Source organism: Perna viridis, chromosome 1 (assembly GCF_037379345.1).
Source record: "Perna viridis isolate PV_CMFRI_1.1 ecotype Kerala chromosome 1, ASM3737934v1, whole genome shotgun sequence".
NCBI classification, from domain to species: Eukaryota; Metazoa; Mollusca; class Bivalvia; order Mytilida; family Mytilidae; genus Perna; species Perna viridis.
This window is the reverse complement of record NC_142445.1, coordinates 14592591-14611808: the sequence shown is the minus strand read 5'-3', so window position 1 is coordinate 14611808 and position 19218 is coordinate 14592591. Positions and strand designations below refer to the sequence as shown.

The 19218-nt window shown below is 33.7% G+C and overlaps 1 protein-coding gene across 3 annotated transcripts; it reads left to right on the top strand.

The window, feature by feature from the left end:
* Nucleotides 1-4796: 4796 nt before the first annotated feature.
* LOC148627389 (uncharacterized) lies at nucleotides 4797-18069 on the top strand. 3 transcript variants are annotated; one of them, XM_088572231.1, is made up of 12 exons: nucleotides 4797-5011; nucleotides 5448-5602; nucleotides 6404-6536; nucleotides 6916-7067; nucleotides 7763-7884; nucleotides 8068-8190; nucleotides 9548-10012; nucleotides 10330-10479; nucleotides 12397-12559; nucleotides 15115-15307; nucleotides 16385-16479; nucleotides 17143-18069. In XM_088572231.1, the coding sequence occupies exons 1-12, from the start codon at nucleotides 4970-4972 to the stop codon at nucleotides 17444-17446; spliced, it is 2097 nt and encodes a 698-aa protein (XP_088428357.1). In that variant the 5' UTR covers nucleotides 4797-4969; the 3' UTR covers nucleotides 17447-18069. The 3 variants fall into 3 exon arrangements, with proteins under 3 accessions (XP_088428357.1, XP_088428348.1, XP_088428366.1); XM_088572222.1 differs by having other exon boundaries at nucleotides 4829-5011; nucleotides 10330-11178; nucleotides 17143-17606; XM_088572240.1 differs by lacking the exon at nucleotides 10330-10479 and having other exon boundaries at nucleotides 4829-5011.
* The last annotated feature ends 1149 nt before the right edge of the window (nucleotides 18070-19218 follow it).

Below are 19218 nucleotides of genomic sequence, written 5' to 3'. Positions count from 1 at the left end.
AAATTCCTCTTTTACAGATGAAAGTTGTAAAAATAAATTTTGAAAAAAGAACACTTTTCTATACAGTTTTTTGAAAATATTTGAACAAGTGTCATGTAGATACTCAGCTTGAGGTAGTTTTGCAACCAAGGACTCAACAACACCAGTGAAAATGTGTTAAAATGATTGACTATCTTTTCTGCATCATGAGTAATTTCTTTATCAATTTCTAATACAATATTGGTTGATTCTTTCTGTTTATTACTATTGCCTAAATTCTTGAATTGTTGCCAAAGTTTCTTTTGGATTGTTACTATTTTCTTCAATTTTGTTTTCAATATAACTTTCTTTGGCATTTAAAAAAATTATTTGTACTTTATTTCTAAGTAAACAGTAAGCCGTATAGGATTTTCTTTCTCCGAGCTTATTGTATTTTTGTCTCCTTAACAGATAAATCTAAAATATCAAGTTTAATCCAATGTAATTTACTCCAGCAATCAACTTTTACTCTGAACTAATTATGCTGATTAATTTGGTTTGCATTAAGTAAACAACGACCCAATTTAAATAGTTGGTTTTATCAGTACCAATCCGAATAAACCAGCCGACCAGTTGTCTATACACGTTAGATGCATAATCAGCCATTTGATGTTTAGCTAGGAAGGGAAAGCCTATCGAGATTATAAATAGTCGTCAATCCTAGAAAAAGTAAAAGTAAAGTGAGATGCTGAGTACCAATCGAAAGAGCTGTCTTCGCATTTCATGCATGGGCGGTTCCAAATATTTACAAAAAGCGGTGAAGTGATTCCGTACCAGACTATTATTTACTCATAATTTTATAATATATTGTTTAGCTAAATTTTACACAAAAGGGTGACCAACCCCCCTGGTGTATCCGCTACAGTTTCGGGTTTTTCAGAACGCCAGCATTGATAACAAATGGAACTTTTCTTTCATTTCACGGTTATACCGAAAGGTTACGTTCTTAAAAATGCGTGGATTTAGACTAATTGTTGAAATCATATTCTAAGACTTTGGCGTTCATGTTAACATACGTGTCAGTGCCGATATTGCTCCAGGAACTAAGCATTTTTACTCGTAGCACTTGAGCTTTAACTTATCAACTGGGAAATACTTGTAGCAAGATGAGATGTATATGTATCAAAGGACAGGATTGATTTCAACGATTGAGGTTCAGGTTTGAGTGATTTTACAGTTTCGACATGGAGTTCGCGTACTTGAATTTCGACTTGAAAATTTAGAAACTGGAAAAGGCCAACTTGTAATTTGTAGTTCAATTATGCAGGGTGTCGAAGAATTTTTGTTCATTTGTCACAATGTTCCATGTAAACCGACAACGAACAAGAACATTACACTGGTGCATTGCTACAATGCCACGTGCATTTAATGTGATATTTTAAAAATAATTTGAATGTGTTCAATGTTAACAATTTGTAACAAGCTTATGTTAGAAATCGACTCAGTTCTTTCCTTTTTCTTATCCCATTTTTAACGACTATTTTACAATCGAAATAGATTCAGTACATGCGTACTTTGATTTTATTCTATACACAACACCTGTCTGGAGATGAGCTGTCCGAAAAATGATAATGGACGGAAAGCTATTTTTTATGGTTAACAGAGTTACACGAAGAAAAGCTCAATTAAAATTAAATGACCGGGGTGTATGTGTGTGTGTTGGGGTGGCGGGTGGCACGAAGGTTGAACGCAAGTCATAATCAATTACTGCATATAAGGAAAATCAATGTGACTTGATATATATAGATGTCCAAAGCTATGATTGTGTTATGAATAATAATAATAATAATAATAATAATAATAATAATCTTCTATTCGTAAGCAATACAACTTATAGAATATAAATATTACAAATGTTCAATTACATCAGTGAAATATATATAATACATTTAAACAATCAGTCAAATAATCATATAAGTAAGTATACCCATGTAACAGTAACAGTACAGCAGAGTAGGATAAAATATAACGCACATTAAGCATTTATAAATGAATTTAATTACGTGCCTTCTCGGCCAGGAATAGATACTTCCCTAAATTGTTAAGTTCCTTTACATTATAAACAGATAGCAGTTGTACGAGTTAAAAGGTTTTCTCCAATAATGGTTTGATAAATTTCTTTCGGAGTTCATTATACTTTTCACATACTCAAATAAAATGATATTCATCTTCAATTACATGTTTATCACACATGTTACAAAGTCTCAGATGTCTCTCAATATTATAAAATCTACCAGTTTCTATATTCAAACAATGAGCAGATATGCGGTATTTACAAATAAATGGTTTATAAATATAATTTACAGCATGATCTAAATAAAATTGTAACATCTTTGGGTCAAATACATATCTATAGAACATACATTTTGACGAATCTTCAATAAATGAGTTCATTTCACTATGAAAACTACCCTTTACTCTATCTTTAAATCCAATTAAAAACAAATCCACATTTTTAACACCCTGACGTAACCATACATCCTGGAACCCATACATGCATAATATGTCTCTTAGTCGACAGGCCCAGTTAAATTTGCCGTTTGGTTTTTTAATACATCTCTCAAACATTTCTTCATAACAACATTTAAGAATACAGTTATCAGTACATATTAACTTAAACCAGTATTTTAACATTCGACAATATCTTTCTATCAACATAGGGTATCGTCCCAACTCACAATAAACCACATAATTAACAGCAGAGGCTTTCACCTTTAAAATATGCTTTAAGAATTTCATTTGAACTTGTTCGATATCATCACATTTGTGATTTCCACAAACTTCACATACTTGCTACATACGTGTCAAACAATGACAACAAAATTAAAACAGTCATCCTGCAATTAACTATACAAACTAAATAATGCTTGACGACCTTGGTTTGCTAATGATTTTTGGGTATATGTAAAATTATCATTATATCTAAATAAAATACCCAGATACACAAATTCATCACACATATCAATTGAATTTCCATTTAAATACCACCTCTCATTTGCTTTAACTTGACCTCTGTTTCTGAATAGAACAATTTTTGTTTTTAAACAATTGATAAATAAGTTGTACTTATTAGAATAGTCATTTAAACAATTAATCATCTTTTGCAAATCTTCAGTATTTTCACTGAACAATACTGTGTCATCTGCATACATAAGTAAATACTAAATTTTTAACTCATAAGGTTGACATCCTTAACTAATAAGTTCTATTTCCATGTCATTTACGTACTATAAATATAAAAATGGGTATAATGATTCCCCCTGCATTAAACCAACATTACTATTTAAGAAAATTGAGAAACAACCATCAAATTTTACACATTTCAGTTTTGAATACATAGACTTTAATACATTTAATAATTTACCAGTTACACCTAGTCTTATAAGTCGTAACCATAATTTCACATGTGTGACACTCTCAAAAGCATTTTTATAGTCATGAAAGAACAACAAAACCTTTTACCAGATCTCAAAGATTTTGAAATTAAAGAATTGAGAGCGAAGATGGCGTCAATGGTACCATAACCGGGTCAAAAGACAAACTAGGCATCTGTAAGTACATCATGGTTTCTACTCCATTTTGTAAGTCGAGCGTTGATGAGAGTTGTAAACATCTTTCCAATATGGGACACAAGAGATATTCCTCGAAAGTTACCAAGCTCATTTACGTAAGCTTTTCTTAATTCATGGATAATAATAGTTTTTACCCACAATTTAGGAAAGTCACCATTACTAAGAATACATTTAAATATTTTACACAGCACAGGTTTAATGGAATTTTTACTCATAATAATGTACTCGTTCATCATATTATCGAATCCTGTAGATTTGTCTCGTTTTAACTTCTTAATACCATCATCAAGTTCTTTTTCCATAAATGGAGAATCAAGCTCATCGAACACAGTATCTGTATTTTCGCCTGGTAAATCCTGCGGATGTAGATCAGAGTTTGAAGTTAATTTCTTAAAATGTTCTTCAAACTGTTCTAAAGTTATATTATGATGTATATCCTTTTTATGTGTTTTAAATTTCCTATATAATTGTTTCGGATTATTCCTTCTTAACGAAGACATCATGTTACCTCTTTGATTCTTATATTGTCTCTTCAGTTTATTTTCCAGCCACTTAAATCTCTGTTTTGCTAAATTTGAACTGAGTCTGTTTTCATTGGACAGGTACTTATTAAAAGTTCCAAGTGCCTGTTGGTAAGCATTGTAACAAATATATGCTAAGCTCAAACATTTTTTCACCAATCAAACTTGTCAAGTCTACCGAGAAAGAAAATAATTCACTTCTTGGTAAGTTGTGGGTCCAAAACTTCTCAAGGGGGTCACCAAAAGTATTTATCGAAATAAACTTGACTTAGACGAAGTAATTTCGTACACTGGTGTGCTCATCGCGAATACTTATTTTCTTTCTACTTTTTATGATAATACTTGTACTCAATACTAATTTAAAAACTTCTTGAAATATTTTTCAAAGATTTTTTTTCGTATACTATTAGTCAGAAAAAAAAACCTTAGTTTGGAAAATAACCCGAAATTATAGATTTAGTACAAAATGGGTGCAAGGAAAGCAGACATGAACGCTGGTCTTATGTGAGGGACGATGTACTCAAAAACAAAAACAAAACCTAAATGTGGTTAACTGGCATCTTACTACACACATGTGTTTGTGGTTTAACAAATTAAAGTGGATAGATATTTATGTTGAGTGATATGACTCATCGTAGTATGCTATTTCAACGCAAAACCCATAGGAAGTTTCAACTTTGAACCCAACATTGAAATGTCATTCGATGTAATGCGATGTATAACGGTTGATATACCCATCAACATCCCACTTATAACTACGAATGGATTAAGATTTTATGACGGAAATAGCAAATTCATATTGTAATAACATCGTTGGTTGTTATCAAATTATCATTCACATCCGACCTACATTCCAGCATGGAACTATTGTTTTTGTTTGTGTTATTCTCAATGATTATGGTAGGTGTTTAGTTTATTCCCGAAAGAACAAAGTTTAAAGCATTGTTTGTATATTTACCGTTCTATGAATACATCGGAATAGATCAAGGCCGGTGAAGCATTATCTATTAGATTATCACTAGTATATCGATTGTATTCAAAACGATAGATCGAGATTTACGATTACTGTATGACTTTTGCATTTAGTCAAAATCGACCCACTACTAAATACAATGCCTAGTTGAGACATCTGTTTTCATCGATGGCATTAACATTAAAGATGGTAATTTTGAACTCTACTTGGTTAGGTCAAAGGAAACAATACAGTAAACTTTTAAAGCGAGACAAATACCTTAAAATTTCATAATTTAAAAGTAGTTAACATTTTCCTTCTTATAGTGTAAAAAACTGAAAGTGAAACTTAAAAGTAGTTAATATTTTCCTTCTTATGGTGTAGGAAACTGAAAGTGGTGGCAAAGTCTGGCTAAAACTGATCAGTTTTAGTAATAGTCGAGGGAAAGGTGCAAACAACCATTACTGCGATGGGAAATACTTCTTCAGAGGTTCTGATTGTGATCATAGATTCATTCTATGTTTGGATACAATAAATGGGTAACAATTAAGAAGTGTAGATTTTTCCATTTTTATTAAACTCTCAGTATTGGGCAGAGTTATTCGGTGTTAGGATTAACTCATTCGACAGGAGTACGTCAATCGACGGCATCGAATCAAACACATATGTGTACCCTCTATTCCGACTTTTTTTTTTGCAAGATTTCATTTTGTAAGTGATTTGTTTAGGTGTGTGTGTCTTATTTTTTTTAATTGAAGTTTTTACATTTAGTATGTGCTCGTCTGTTTCTCGTTTTGATGTTTTTGACCATGCAGGTTTGTATTCTGGTGTCTCTGAATTACCTTTCTGGTGTGGTATTTCGGAATTTTTTGCCGCTCTATTGACGTTATTGTTTGGAACAATAGTATATCAAAATTTCAAACCCAAAATTAAAACATTTAGCCGCTTTTCTTTGAAGACAACTTTACAAGCATATTACATGAATTTACAAATGGCCGTTTCCTCTTTAGTATTTGGCTCAAGTACTTTCCCAACTGACCTTCCTTCCGTTGAAGACACACTGAGTTCATAAAAAAAAAGAATCATATTAAAACGGAAATTAATACAGAGTTTAAGCTAATAGTTTGTTAAATTTTTAAAAAGTTATCGCTAATTACATATGCATACGCAATTTTTTTTTAACAATAGTTCTGGAATTTTCACTTTTAGCTTGTCCCCTGTTAAAATATTTGTTAAACGTCATCCTCTTGTCGTTTTTACTCAAATGTAGACCTGTTTTATCAGTATTTTAGCAATGTGTGATGCATTTGATTCAAGTGAATAAATGTAATATTTTGTAGACCACAAAATACAGACACGTGTGGGTATGGACGGGTATCAACATCCCCTATCCACAACAGAAATTCTTTTACATTTGGGAACCGAATCGGATCAACTGCCAATCCAATGACATTTTCTTTTAGTAAATGGACGGTAAGAAATAACCAATGTTATTCATTTGATTACCGCTAGAACCTTGGTTTCCTTGATTACTCTCTCAATTCTACACCATCATTTTTACATGTTTTGTAAATTAGACAGACTGGGTGTCGTTTTATAGCTATACCTCAAAAAGCTTGTTTATTCAAGACGTTTTATACCTTTCAGAAAAAAATAACTAAAAATACTACTGAAACTAGAACATATTGATAGCAACCATGATGCGTTGAAGATATGGCGTGTTTAATCGTCTGTACACAAGCCTTATTCAGAGCATGCATGGAGACACTGTTTATCAATATGAAACTTCATATAGCAGCAACCACTCCTTATTCATAAACATAATTGCATTATCTAATTACCTTTAAAACAGGGATCTTGCAAACTGAAGATCGATATTTACGACCACGATGACAATGACGATGACTACGTAGACTTCATGGCGACATACTTCTTCAAATACATCCCAGATTTCAATGAAACGACAGCCATAGCTGTGACGAGAAACATGAAACACAGAGTCAGGTAACAGAATCATATTATATATTTTCAGAGGAATTACTTTACATCTACTATCACTTCCACTGAAACCACACAGACGTTCTACTTGTTATACAGGACCATATCTTAAGTCATAAATTTTCATTTTCAAGTACGAATTCTAGATTTTGTGCTCTTGCAAAAGTTTCATAGAACATATGATGTCAGTGGCGGACCCAGAAAGGGTGCAGGGGTATGTCACCTCTATTTTATAGGAAAATTATTCGTCATTTTCATGTGTAAAATTAACAAAAAAATGCAATTTATGTCCAAGGACACCATTTTTTCTGAGGAAGCCGACTGCCACTCATCCTTTCAAAGTGTCTGGGTCCGCCTCTGAATGTTAATTTTCAAAAACATTACCTAAAATAGTCATATTTGATAGAAGCAAAAATAAATCGTTGCATTTGCTTTTATAAACAACAAAAACATTGATTTCAAGTATGTACTAATATTTAAAAAAATCAAAGATAAAATAATAAAATCTTGAAAATATTCATATATTTAAATTGGGCTACAATAATATAGCTCCTTTGAAACACTCTGCTTTTTTTTTGCTTCCTAATTCGATATTTTTGGTTTTGAGTGCTTGTTGTATACAATATATTTTCAAGTCTGTAAGAGCTGTCCCTGAACTGTCATCAATAATCAATATTTCTAAACAATGTTTTTGTTTTCAGCATGTCACTTCAGTTAAAAGTTTTCTGTGATTCAAACTATTACGGACCAAGATGTGACATTATCTGCGAACCATCTGAAAAATACACGTGCGACAAAATGGGCACCAAAGTTTGTCTTGCTGGTAAGTCACGATATTATTAGCATTTTCTTCGCATCATTACTTCTGTATAATATATAATTTCTTTTATGAAGATCCTTTTTGTCTTAATTTTACTTTTCACCCGAGAGGGGTAAAATCCTAAACTTGCTGTTGACGCACATTTTATCATTCCAAATTAATAAGACTGCATTCTTTTCAATTTAGGTTGGACTGGACGTGATTGTAATGTAAAGAAGGACGCCTGTTCGAGTGGCCCGTGTTTAAATGATGGTACATGTCATAACAGTTTGGGGTCTTACCTATGTGTCTGTAAACCGGGCTTTAACGGTAGGTTTATAAATTAAAAAAAAACGATACATTTTACCCAAGTATTTACGTACCGGTAATAAATGTATAAGTTTGATCGAAAAGTGTTAATTGACATTACAAAATATCAGCGGACCTTTTCACAAAAAATCGTAAGAGTAAAATTAGTCGTAAGTTATGACGTCACAATACTTTTATTTACTATGAAGTCATAACTTACGACTAATTTTACACTTACGATTTTTTTAAAAGGACAACTAGCGTGGAATTCACAATAAGTCGAAAGTGTGAAATTGATCGTAAATTATGACGTCACAATGCTTTTTTTCTGTTATGACGTCACAATGCTTTTTTCTGTTATGACGTCATAACTTACGATCAACTTTACTCTTACGACTTTTTGTGAATTCGACATCAGGTCCACTCAAAGCAATGCATTCGATAAGATTGTTACAACTGCCAAATCCCACCTATCAAGCTATTTGGTTTGTATTTGTTCATGCAACACTGTCATGAACTCAAACAGAGCCCTTTATTTTAATGGCCAGTTTATTAGTTAATTGCTTACCATAATTATCATACTCAAATGGTAAGAAAAATAATATACACACCTTGAACTTTAACAGGGAAGTTATATTACTTTTATTTCAAGGAATTTATCCAACTCTTACAAGTAGTAAAATGATCCCCCTTGAAAAGTTATTATCTTCAAGTGATAATTATTACATCCGATGGAACAATTAAAACAAAGAAGCATGGATAATATGTGTTTGTAAAGTCTGATCATATGGAGGCTTTTCCCGACCACCTCAAGCAGATTTATAAGCACAGAATTACTTGCTACACCTGTATATTACTGATTTTCCATCGACTCATAGCTAGAAATTGCGACGACTATTATACCTGTTTTCAATACGAGGCACAAATTAAAGCTTAGAATTAAGGCAAGAGATTAAGGGCGTCTCTCAAAAAAAAATGCAAGACCGTCTCCATGACTTGATGTTAACCGGTATGAGCTACCCGTTTATATCATGACATACGACATCCATCATTGATAAATTGCCTTCCTCTTTCACTTAACTACATTCAGTGGATGTCCAACAAAAAGCAGGAACTGACCACCCTTAAATCCAACGTTGTCTATGTGCTGTTCACTCTTCTGTGTGTATTATGATATCTATGTTGTGCGATTTGTTTCTTGTCGATTGTCCTGTTGGTACATGTGTACTTATCTTTGTTTTGTAAATAAATTATTTGAAAGAAAAGTGGTCGTATTGCCTCTTTTAGACACTTCAAACAGTAACATATATAAGTCTATATACCAATAACAAACAGTGTGTTTAAAACATTTCAATTTCTTATTCATTTTTCGTTCCAGGTAACAATTGCGAACAAGACATTGACGAGTGTGCTAGTCTGCCGTGCAGTAATAATGGCACTTGCATTGACCTAATTAACACATACCAATGCACTTGTCCTTATGGATATTCGGGTCTAGATTGCAGCACTGTGTATGATTTATGCCTTCAAAACCCATGCTTGAACAATAGCACGTGTAAGATGGACCCAAATGACGTTAAGTTCAAATGCACATGTGTAGAGGGTTGGACTGGGTCTTTGTGTACAACGGACATAGATGAATGTCTAAATGATGTTTGTTCAAATAACGGTACATGTGAAAACACTCCCGGTGGTTTCCAGTGTTTTTGTACTGACGGTTGGCATGGAGATACGTGTCAGACTGATGTCAATGAATGTCTTACGACTGACTGTTTTGGTAATAATTCAACCTGTATAAATACGAATGGTTCATTTTATTGTTCCTGTCAGAGTGGCTTTACCGGTAAGCATATTCAACATTTTTTTTATTCGTCGTAGCTTAGGTCATTTCTGTTATTGCTTAAATTTAAAGATTTTCACCATATGATGCAAATATCTGTAAGGTTTTTGGTGATACACTTGTTTTGGTTATGGTTGTACATTCCTCGCCCAAATACTAGTAGTATATATTATACAATTTAAGGCGTTAAGACAAGTTTAGAAGAATTAGGTAACCAACAGTGCGTTTTTGCAATTAAGATTTGATATGCAAAATAAACATGCAGTCAAATAGCCAACCTTGTTCATTGCAATTCTGTCTTTTACTTGTTCTTCTAATAGGTCTTCTGTGTGACATTGACATAGATGAGTGTTCCAGTTCTCCTTGTTTAAACGGAGGGATTTGTCATGACAAGGTTGATGGATTCAGCTGCGAATGTGCGATAGGTTACTCCGGTGAGCTCTGTAAAACAGAAATAGACGAATGTGCAGGTAATCCTTGTCAAAACGACGGCTCATGCTTTGATTTAGTTGGTTCTTTTATGTGTTTATGTTCAGTAGGTTGGTCTGGAAATGAATGTGATATTGACATTGATGAATGTCATAGCAACCCATGCCATAACCAAGGAAGCTGTGTTAATACAAACGGTAGTTTTTATTGTACATGTCCTAAAGGATGGAGCGGGGATTTTTGTCATGAAGATGTTGATGAATGCACAATTGACATTTGCAAAAATGGCGCTTCTTGTCAGAACGAATATGGCGGGTTTATTTGCACATGTGATGCAGGATACGGTGGTAAAACTTGCACCGAGGACGTTGACGAATGTCTTCTTTCACCATGCATAAATGGATCTACGTGTTTAAATACTATTGGAAGTTTTAAATGTCTTTGTGTAGAGGGACTGGCGGGATCAGACTGTTCCGTAAACATCAACGACTGTTCTCCATCACCATGCTACAACAATGCAACATGTGTGGATGAAATTGGATATTACCGTTGTATATGTCCAGGCCAGTATGAAGGCCCAAATTGCAGTGTCCCTATAAACTTTTGTTTTGGAGTAAATTGTTCTGACAATGGAGAGTGTATAGAAACTAATACCGGATACTCTTGTAAATGCCGTTCAGGTTTTTCAGGAGAAGATTGCGAGGACCGTTTATGGATTGCCAAGACAATGATGTGTGATGGTATGGATAGACGGTCTGCTTGATCTCATATGCTTGACCCTCACTTTTACTATTTTGAATGATCGCTTTTTGTTTTGACACAAATTTTCTCTTTCTCAAGAGGACATGCTTGTCATTTCTACTCTGAAAGTGTAATTAAATTAAGAGGATGGTACTTCGTAACATCCTTTCGCTTGAGAGCTGTTTTTCGAGAACATATTGCTATCATATAACACTATTTCTTTTTCTCATCTGTTTTGAGATTGGTGTCGAATTTCCTTTAAGACGTGTCTGTTCACAAGGCCTTTTTCTTGGCTCAGAAGATGCACTTTTCAACTTTGCTATGTTTCAGTATTTCTTTCTTTCTCAATCTACTAGCTGTATGTTATTTTATCGTATTGAATGTACAGTATATATCAGACAAAATAATCAAAAAGGCTTCCACTTGTTTGTGCATGTATTTAAATATAAATATTTGACATAGCAGGAGGTCTGTTGTTTGAATGTCAACACTTCGTGAATTAAGCTTGTATGACTCCATTTATCACCCCTTTTTAGCTCTGGTAAATTTGTGTTTTTATTTGTCACGAGTGATCATTAACATTTGAGTCAAGCATCCCTGGCTATGTAACAGTTGATAAGTTCAATTCTCAGGTTTCATTTACGTTTAGATTATATGACATTTGATTTCACCATGTACAACAACTCTAAAAAAAAGACCTAATGGTTTCTTCAACTTTTTAAAATTATTCGTGATGATTATTATTACGACCACAAAGAAATGCGGTCGTATTATGGTGCCATGCTGTCGTCATCGTCGTCTGTAGAATTACTGTCGGGACGATAACTCTAGTATAAGAATATAAAACTTTATGAAATTATACCACAAAGTGCATACCACAAAAAGGAAGACTGTGTTGATTTTAGCGGTTGTTACTTAATCCGAATAGGAACAAAGAACCAAAAAGGGACCACTTCGATTCTTCTAAAACTCTTATCATGTGTCAAATATTTAAGCATTATAAAAAGATACAGAGCTTTGTCTAGCATGAATGGAGTGCCCATACTTGTCTTAAGTGTTTGTTTACCTATGTGTTCATGTCAAACAGCGCCCTGCAAAGCATTGTATAATGAAAGAGCAATTAGGCTTGATTTTACTTGATTTTGATTAAGCAGTAGGTAAATCTTGATCCTTTCAATAAGAACTGATCAAATGTATGATTTTCCTTTTTTTTTCAGATCAACGAGACAAACTGAATCTGTATATAGACGGAAAAATAACCGATGCAGACCGAGAGAACTTGATGACTGATATTAAGGATGTGATATATAAGTATATGGAATCACGTGTTAAAGACGTCAGTATTGATTACTCTACTGATTGGCTGGAAGATAACTCAGGGTAATAGTTTAGGTTACAGACCACCAATTCAACCAATGAGCATTTGGAACGTACCTAAAAATAGTCCTACACAGAAATTACCCCCTGTTCCTCATTGTGCTGTGAAAAAGTTCTCATTTTATTTAGAAAAATTAACAGTTTCTGAAAGGAAAAATATTTCTGTTCATTTTATAGGTGCATTTTGCTTCTGGTGATGTGAAGTATAATCGCCATAATGATTTCTAATTATACCCCTATCTTGTAAAAACACTGGGATTTCCCATGCTATTTATAGACCCTCCACTTCCGGTGACCAGTACTGCTCTTTAAGTCTGCTAACTGAGGATTGTCAGCTGACATATGTAACATCATGCTGATGTATAGTCCTCTCTGCAGGTTAAAGTTAAGATAAAGTCCAGAGAAGCCATTGAATATTGTGAAATTAGCATAGAAGCCTATGGGAAGTGGAATTAGTGGTTTCTAGCCTTTATATGCACGTCACTTTTCTGGCGTACTTTTTTTCGGTTACAGCGTAAAACGCTTTGAGGGAGTTTATTCTATTTTTTTATTTTTTTAATCAAATTTATATATTTATCTATATGGAATGAACCTTCCTTTTAATTTTGTATACGTCTGTCTGTCTGGGCGAGACGTATTATGGTTTCCTGGTGTCCGTCCGTCCGTCGTTCACAATTTGCACAATAACTCAATAATGCCGCTCCATTTTTTTGTGAATTTTAGGTGAATTGTTTTTTTCCATTGATGTCAACTCCCTTTTGATTTTCACAAATTTCCGCTTTTCATTTTTGAATTATAGGACTTTTTTCGTGATATTTTGTTTTCGGATTTTAATTAAAAGTCCTAGTAGCAATGTCAATGAAACTTTAATGATTTGTTTATTAATATCAATGTAAGCCCCCTTTCGATATTTATTAGTAATTTTCCGATTTTACGATTTAGAGTTATGAAACTTTGTTCATAATAAAAGGGATGATTTCACAGTTTTCGGACTATTATGTTTATTTCATTGAGGAACCATATCCTTAATTTTTTGTTGTTGTTGTACATATAATTAAACTTGAAGAAGTGTGACTTTATCACACGCACGTCTGAATCACAACTATGTGTTTTAATAAAGGGGCGTAACTCTAAATCAGCTGGTCGTTATCGTGAAATGTTCTGATAATGACCGGTTTTCTGGTCTGTCTTTTTTATGGTATTGACTGGTGGAGATTCTACTGTAGAATTAAAAATGACACATGACCACCTTTTATCCAATTAGAAGATAGGACTTTTCACCGATATGAAATAATACTCAGGAGGATTTCTGATGACCCGAAAATGCTGCAAGCAATTTTCATGAAACTTTGATGAATAGTTTATTTCTACTAGCGTAAGCTCCCATTTGATGTTTTGTTATTTTGGATTTTACATTTTTGAGTTTTGGAACAATATATGGGGTAATTCCCCGTTTTGGGGTTTATTAAAAATTAAAAAAAAAACGCTTCCACCAGATGCCACGACATCGTGATTGTTTATTCTTTTGACTCTAGGCTTTTGGTTATAATTTATCATACCCTACTGAACAATTCTGTGAAGTATAGAATCATGGAAGTATAATATCTTGACATTAAACTAGATATCATACTTCCATGATAAAATGCACTTTGTCCGGCCTTCTGTTTGTCTGTTTATGTTATCTTTATAAGTATTTATCATTTTAATGCCTTCATTCCAGACGTGTACAATATAATCCTGTGTTATTATTTAATCTCAATCAAAATTGAGGGCTGTATCAAGGTCGAATTTTGTGTCCATATTTGTCCCATCTGTTCAGGGTTCGACCTCTCTGGGCGTATCTAGCTGCGTTCTGCGAAACATTTTATTAGCATGTTGAATATAGCCCTTTTTCATCACTTTATATTGGAGAGGTTACTTTAATTGTGTAATCTGTAACTCAAAATTTCTTATACCAGTATTATTAAAACTTTCCACAGTGTTTGTATATATATATTGAAGATGTGCATCACGTATTATGGAGAAATTTGACAAATGTTTTCCTACATTTTTAGAATTTTGAAATGAGCAATTTTTTGTCCTCTTGGGTACCTACTAAGTGCAATCTGTAACTCAAATATTACCGAAACTTTTCATAGTGTTTGTATACATTTTGAAGATGTGCACCTCCAATTTTGGGTACACTTGTTAAACTTTAAAATAGTGTTTATATACATATTGATGATACGTGTGTGAGGGTGACATGGGTCCAGGACCTTGTTTTGGTACCGAAAATGAAAAAAAAATGGAAAAGACGGTAAGTTAATGAAATATTTCTCTATTTGATGCTTAGGCGGTTATATGACGATGGCCGACCTTTTTGCTTAATGATACAGAATACTTGTACTTATCTAGGTCACAGATTGTGGTTGTCTTTTGTTGAAAAAAATAATGTTAATTTCATGGACAATTTGTGCTTCAGTTAGGAAATAATGACCTGAACCCTATTTTTCTTTAAACTTTTTTTTCAAAATCCCATGTTCCGTCCCTGTACCTTTCTCGTTTTTTTTTATTTACAGCAATATGATATCGAATGTGACGCTTACATTGGAATTAAATGGCATGAAACTTTGTGGGATCGATAATATCAAAGAACTGAAAGAATTGTTGCTACAGGAACAACAAGAACTATCACATAAAATATTTCATGGGGATGTAACCGCATACAGACGACCAGAGGCTGTCGTAGAAAGGCAGAAAATGACAAAACAGGTGACAGAAATCATAATGTTTGTTCTTTTTAACAACATGAATAATTAAAGTTAGCGAATGCAATAAAAACTAGTCCCAAGAGAAAGAGTAATCAACGGAACCAATGTTATAGCGGTTATCAAAAGAATGCAATCCAGGGACAAAGACCAGACATGGAAAACAGACATACACAACAAGGAACAATAAGTAACTAAAATCTTACATACAGAGTAACAAAAGTAAATGAGCAACTCGGACTCCACTAAAAACTGGGAGCATGGACCAGGTGCACCGGTAGGGTAAGCGTCCTCTGCTTTTCTAGAAACACCCGCCAAGTTGCTCATAAAAAGTCAAGTCCGGGGTAGACAAACGAGGAAAGGAAAACTATGAACCGTTGAATAATCAGTTTTCATGGTGCAGATGGATACACCATAACGATCCACGAGTCCATGATGACGACCATAAAACTTCTAGAATATATAGGAACTTCTATCTATCCGTGCATTACACTCGATTTTTCTTCACGGAAAGAACAGATATCAACAAAAATCATTAGCTTTCTTCGACAGTTGATGATAGTTTAGTTAACAATAATTTTATTTGTAAACTTCACTAAAAGGGATAGTATTACCTAATTATGAAGTATTCTCCAAACAGTAGTATACAATACATAAATCAGAACATTAAGGGCATGGATTAAATCATTATGAGTATTAAAAAGGAGTTTTGCGTTAGATTAAACAGGACAATGAAATAAAAACAGACACAAAAACAAAAACAAATGCGAAGAAAAAACAACAATACAATGAAAAAAAGTTTCAGAAATATATGTAGAAAACTGGAGAGAAAAATAAAGGAGACGGATGGATGCGTAGTTCTTGTTGGCGTTGATTTTACATTCATAATTTCAGATCAGAAATCTTTTTGATCTTTTCATAAATACGACGACATTATCAAAATTAAGTATATTTTCTTTGTACGTTAGATCAGTACTACCTCTTATAAGTCCTTAAAGGAATTAAGCGCAAACTCTCGAATGGTGTAATGCGATGCTAGATCAGTTCATTTTTAAGTAAAACTTTATTTTCTTCCACGCAGTCATGGTTGGAAAATAACTGGTACCTTGTTATGGTAGCTGTTGGTCTGCTAATACTGGTGACCGTGGTTGTTTCTGTTCTTCATTGCAAAAAAAGGTAACAGATTGAGTAAAACCGACATATAAGATAAGATTATTCACCAGTCATGGACCCTCTCGGGTAGAAAAAAATAGTACAATGATTTTAGAAAAATGGCATACCAACGAAAGAGGCACACTGACAAGGAAATACTGAATTATACTTTCATACACATGGTACACCGACCATTTTTATCATGAGGCGGGAAGGGGTGGCTGGTATTTGATATTAGATAATAAACGTTTTCGCGTACGTGCAAAATTTTTTATATCTATTTCAGCAGCAACTGTTTGAAAATCTGCCTTGCTAAGTAATAGGGAAACCAAAGAATCATTATTTTATTCTTTTCAATGGATGAGTAATTTGTTTCCCCAAAAATGGGAACATGTTTTAATTTTTCAAAAAGATCGATCCCATCACCTCCCCAACATCGGAAATAAAATGGTCGATGCTTTATGTCTTTTAGGCGTTATCCTCATGATGTTTTGAATGATGTAATAGTTTTAAATTTGATCTGTGCCATTGAGTCACTGAAGCAGTGTACAATGATCCTAACAAACCAAAACAATTTAAAATGTCTGGTATGACGTGTAGTGACAGATTATGGTATACTATTTGCCAGACTTTATTGGAAGTTAATGTACAGCAGAAATTAGTCTTCAATGTGGTTTAATTTTGTAGACGTAAACAAAGGTCATTGAGTAATGGAAGTATTACCAACAACGTAAGATGGCACCCGGATCTAGGAGCTATGAATACTTTACCATCATTGTCATTTGACAACGACCTGTACCAGACAGCCTTATCAAACAATCAGACGACATTCTCGTCACAGCAGACGACCGAATATGAAAACTTTTCTGAAGAACAACCTATTCGTGGGCCTCTCGCGTTTGACAATAATACTTACCAAAAAGCCATTCCAAATGAACAATTAAGCTTTCTTAACAGTAATGATTTTATATTAGATGATAATTTGCATTAAATCATTTTTGTATATATATGGTGCACCAGACAATCATCTATACTTTTTGTGAAAATAAATCAACAATTTAAACTGTTACGCTCTGTTAGAATGTGTTTATGCTCATATCATTGTGTATACAAATCACTGGTTTCATGGATAATAAAAATTAACAATACAAGACTGAAATTTACACCACTTTCCTAGAATGCGTAGGTTTTCTCTTGATGGCACCCGGATCTAGGAGCTATGAATACTTGACCATCATTGTCATTCGACAACGACCTGTACCAGACAGCCTTATCAAACAATCAGACGACTTTCTCGTCACAGCAGACGACCGAATATGAAAACTTTTCTGAAGAACAGCCTATTCGTGGGCCTCTCGCGTTTGACAATAATACTTACCAAAAAGCCATTCCAAATGAACAATTAAGCTTTCTTAACTGTAATGATTTTATATTGGATGATAATTTGCATTAAATCATTTTTGTATATATGGTGCACCAGACAATCATCTACACTTTTTGTGAAAATAAATCAACAATTTAAACTGTTACGCTCTGTTAGAATGTGTTTACGCTCATATCATTGTGTATACAAATCACTGGTTTCATGGATAATAAAAATTAACAAGACTGAAATTTACACCACTTTCCTAGAATGCGTAGGTTTTCTCTTGGCTTACCATTTCAATATTTTTTATTTTGTGCACTACTTGTATATGATGAACTTTTGTAATGAGATCTTCCTATGTATTTCATTCTAATGCTGCTAGAGAGGTCACTCCTTGAAACATGCGTACAGCATATCAAAATTTGCAATATAAATATGGTTCTATTTTTATTTTTACAAGCCTGTAAAGACTAAGACGTCCGAACACGGCTCCAGGATATCAGAGTGTTGTAAAAAGTACTGACTTTATTATAATGTCTAGTTTGGCTTAAGAAATTCGTTACGGTGTACCATCTGCGCTATGAAAACTGATTTGTTCAACGTGTCAAAGTTTTCCTTTCCTCTTTCGTCTACCCTGGACTTGACTTTTTATGAGGAACTCGGCGGGCGAGAAAAGCAGCGGACGCTTACCCTATCGGTGCACCTGGTCCATGCTCCTAGTTTATAGTGGAGTCCGAGTTGCTCATTTGCCTTTATAACTTTGTATGTATGGTTTTAGTTACTTTATGTTCTTTGTTGTGTATGCCGGTTTTCTATGTCTTGTCTTTGTTCCTGGTACAAAATTCTTTTGATTACCGTTAGAACCTTGGTTCCCTTGATTACTCTTGTTCAATAATCGGTCCTGTTGTTTCAATTTGTTTAAGGAAAATATGGAAAATGATATAATGTTCGGTTTAAGCTTCCTTTCCAAACGACAGTTTCCGTTCTCGTGAAAATGTGCGAACGTTAGAGTAAGCCCGTGGAAAAAAAAATTTCGGTCTGCGAATTTAATACATTTTCTAAGTCGAAGAAAATCCTTCATGTAAGGGTCTGAAGCTTCTGTGGATTCGATATTATCATCATTAATAAATAACAATGATTTTGATCTGTCCTTTAAATATACATTTACAACATCTTTGAATTCTTGAAGGCAAATCGGGTCCGATTCGTTAACGAAGGCTTTAGATAAAATAAATATAATGTTTTGAGATTGTGACAATTTGACAGATATGATTTCGCTTCTAACTGTTACCGGAAGATTATCTAGTATTGTGTCATAAACTCGTAAACCATTCCGCATAAGCTCACCTCGAAGCTCATTAAGACTTAGTACCCATTGGCGTACGTCTAATTCTTCG

Excerpts from the sequence above, each read along its gene's own strand:
- LOC148627389 (XM_088572222.1), top strand. The coding sequence starts at position 4,970 with ATGGAACTATTGTTTTTGTTTGTGTTATTCTCAATGATTATG. Across the intron at positions 8,191-9,547 it reads CTGTAAACCGGGCTTTAACG|GTAACAATTGCGAACAAGAC; the intron begins GTAGGTTTATAA and ends TTTTCGTTCCAG. Across the intron at positions 16,480-17,142 it reads GTTCTTCATTGCAAAAAAAG|ACGTAAACAAAGGTCATTGA; the intron begins GTAACAGATTGA and ends TTAATTTTGTAG.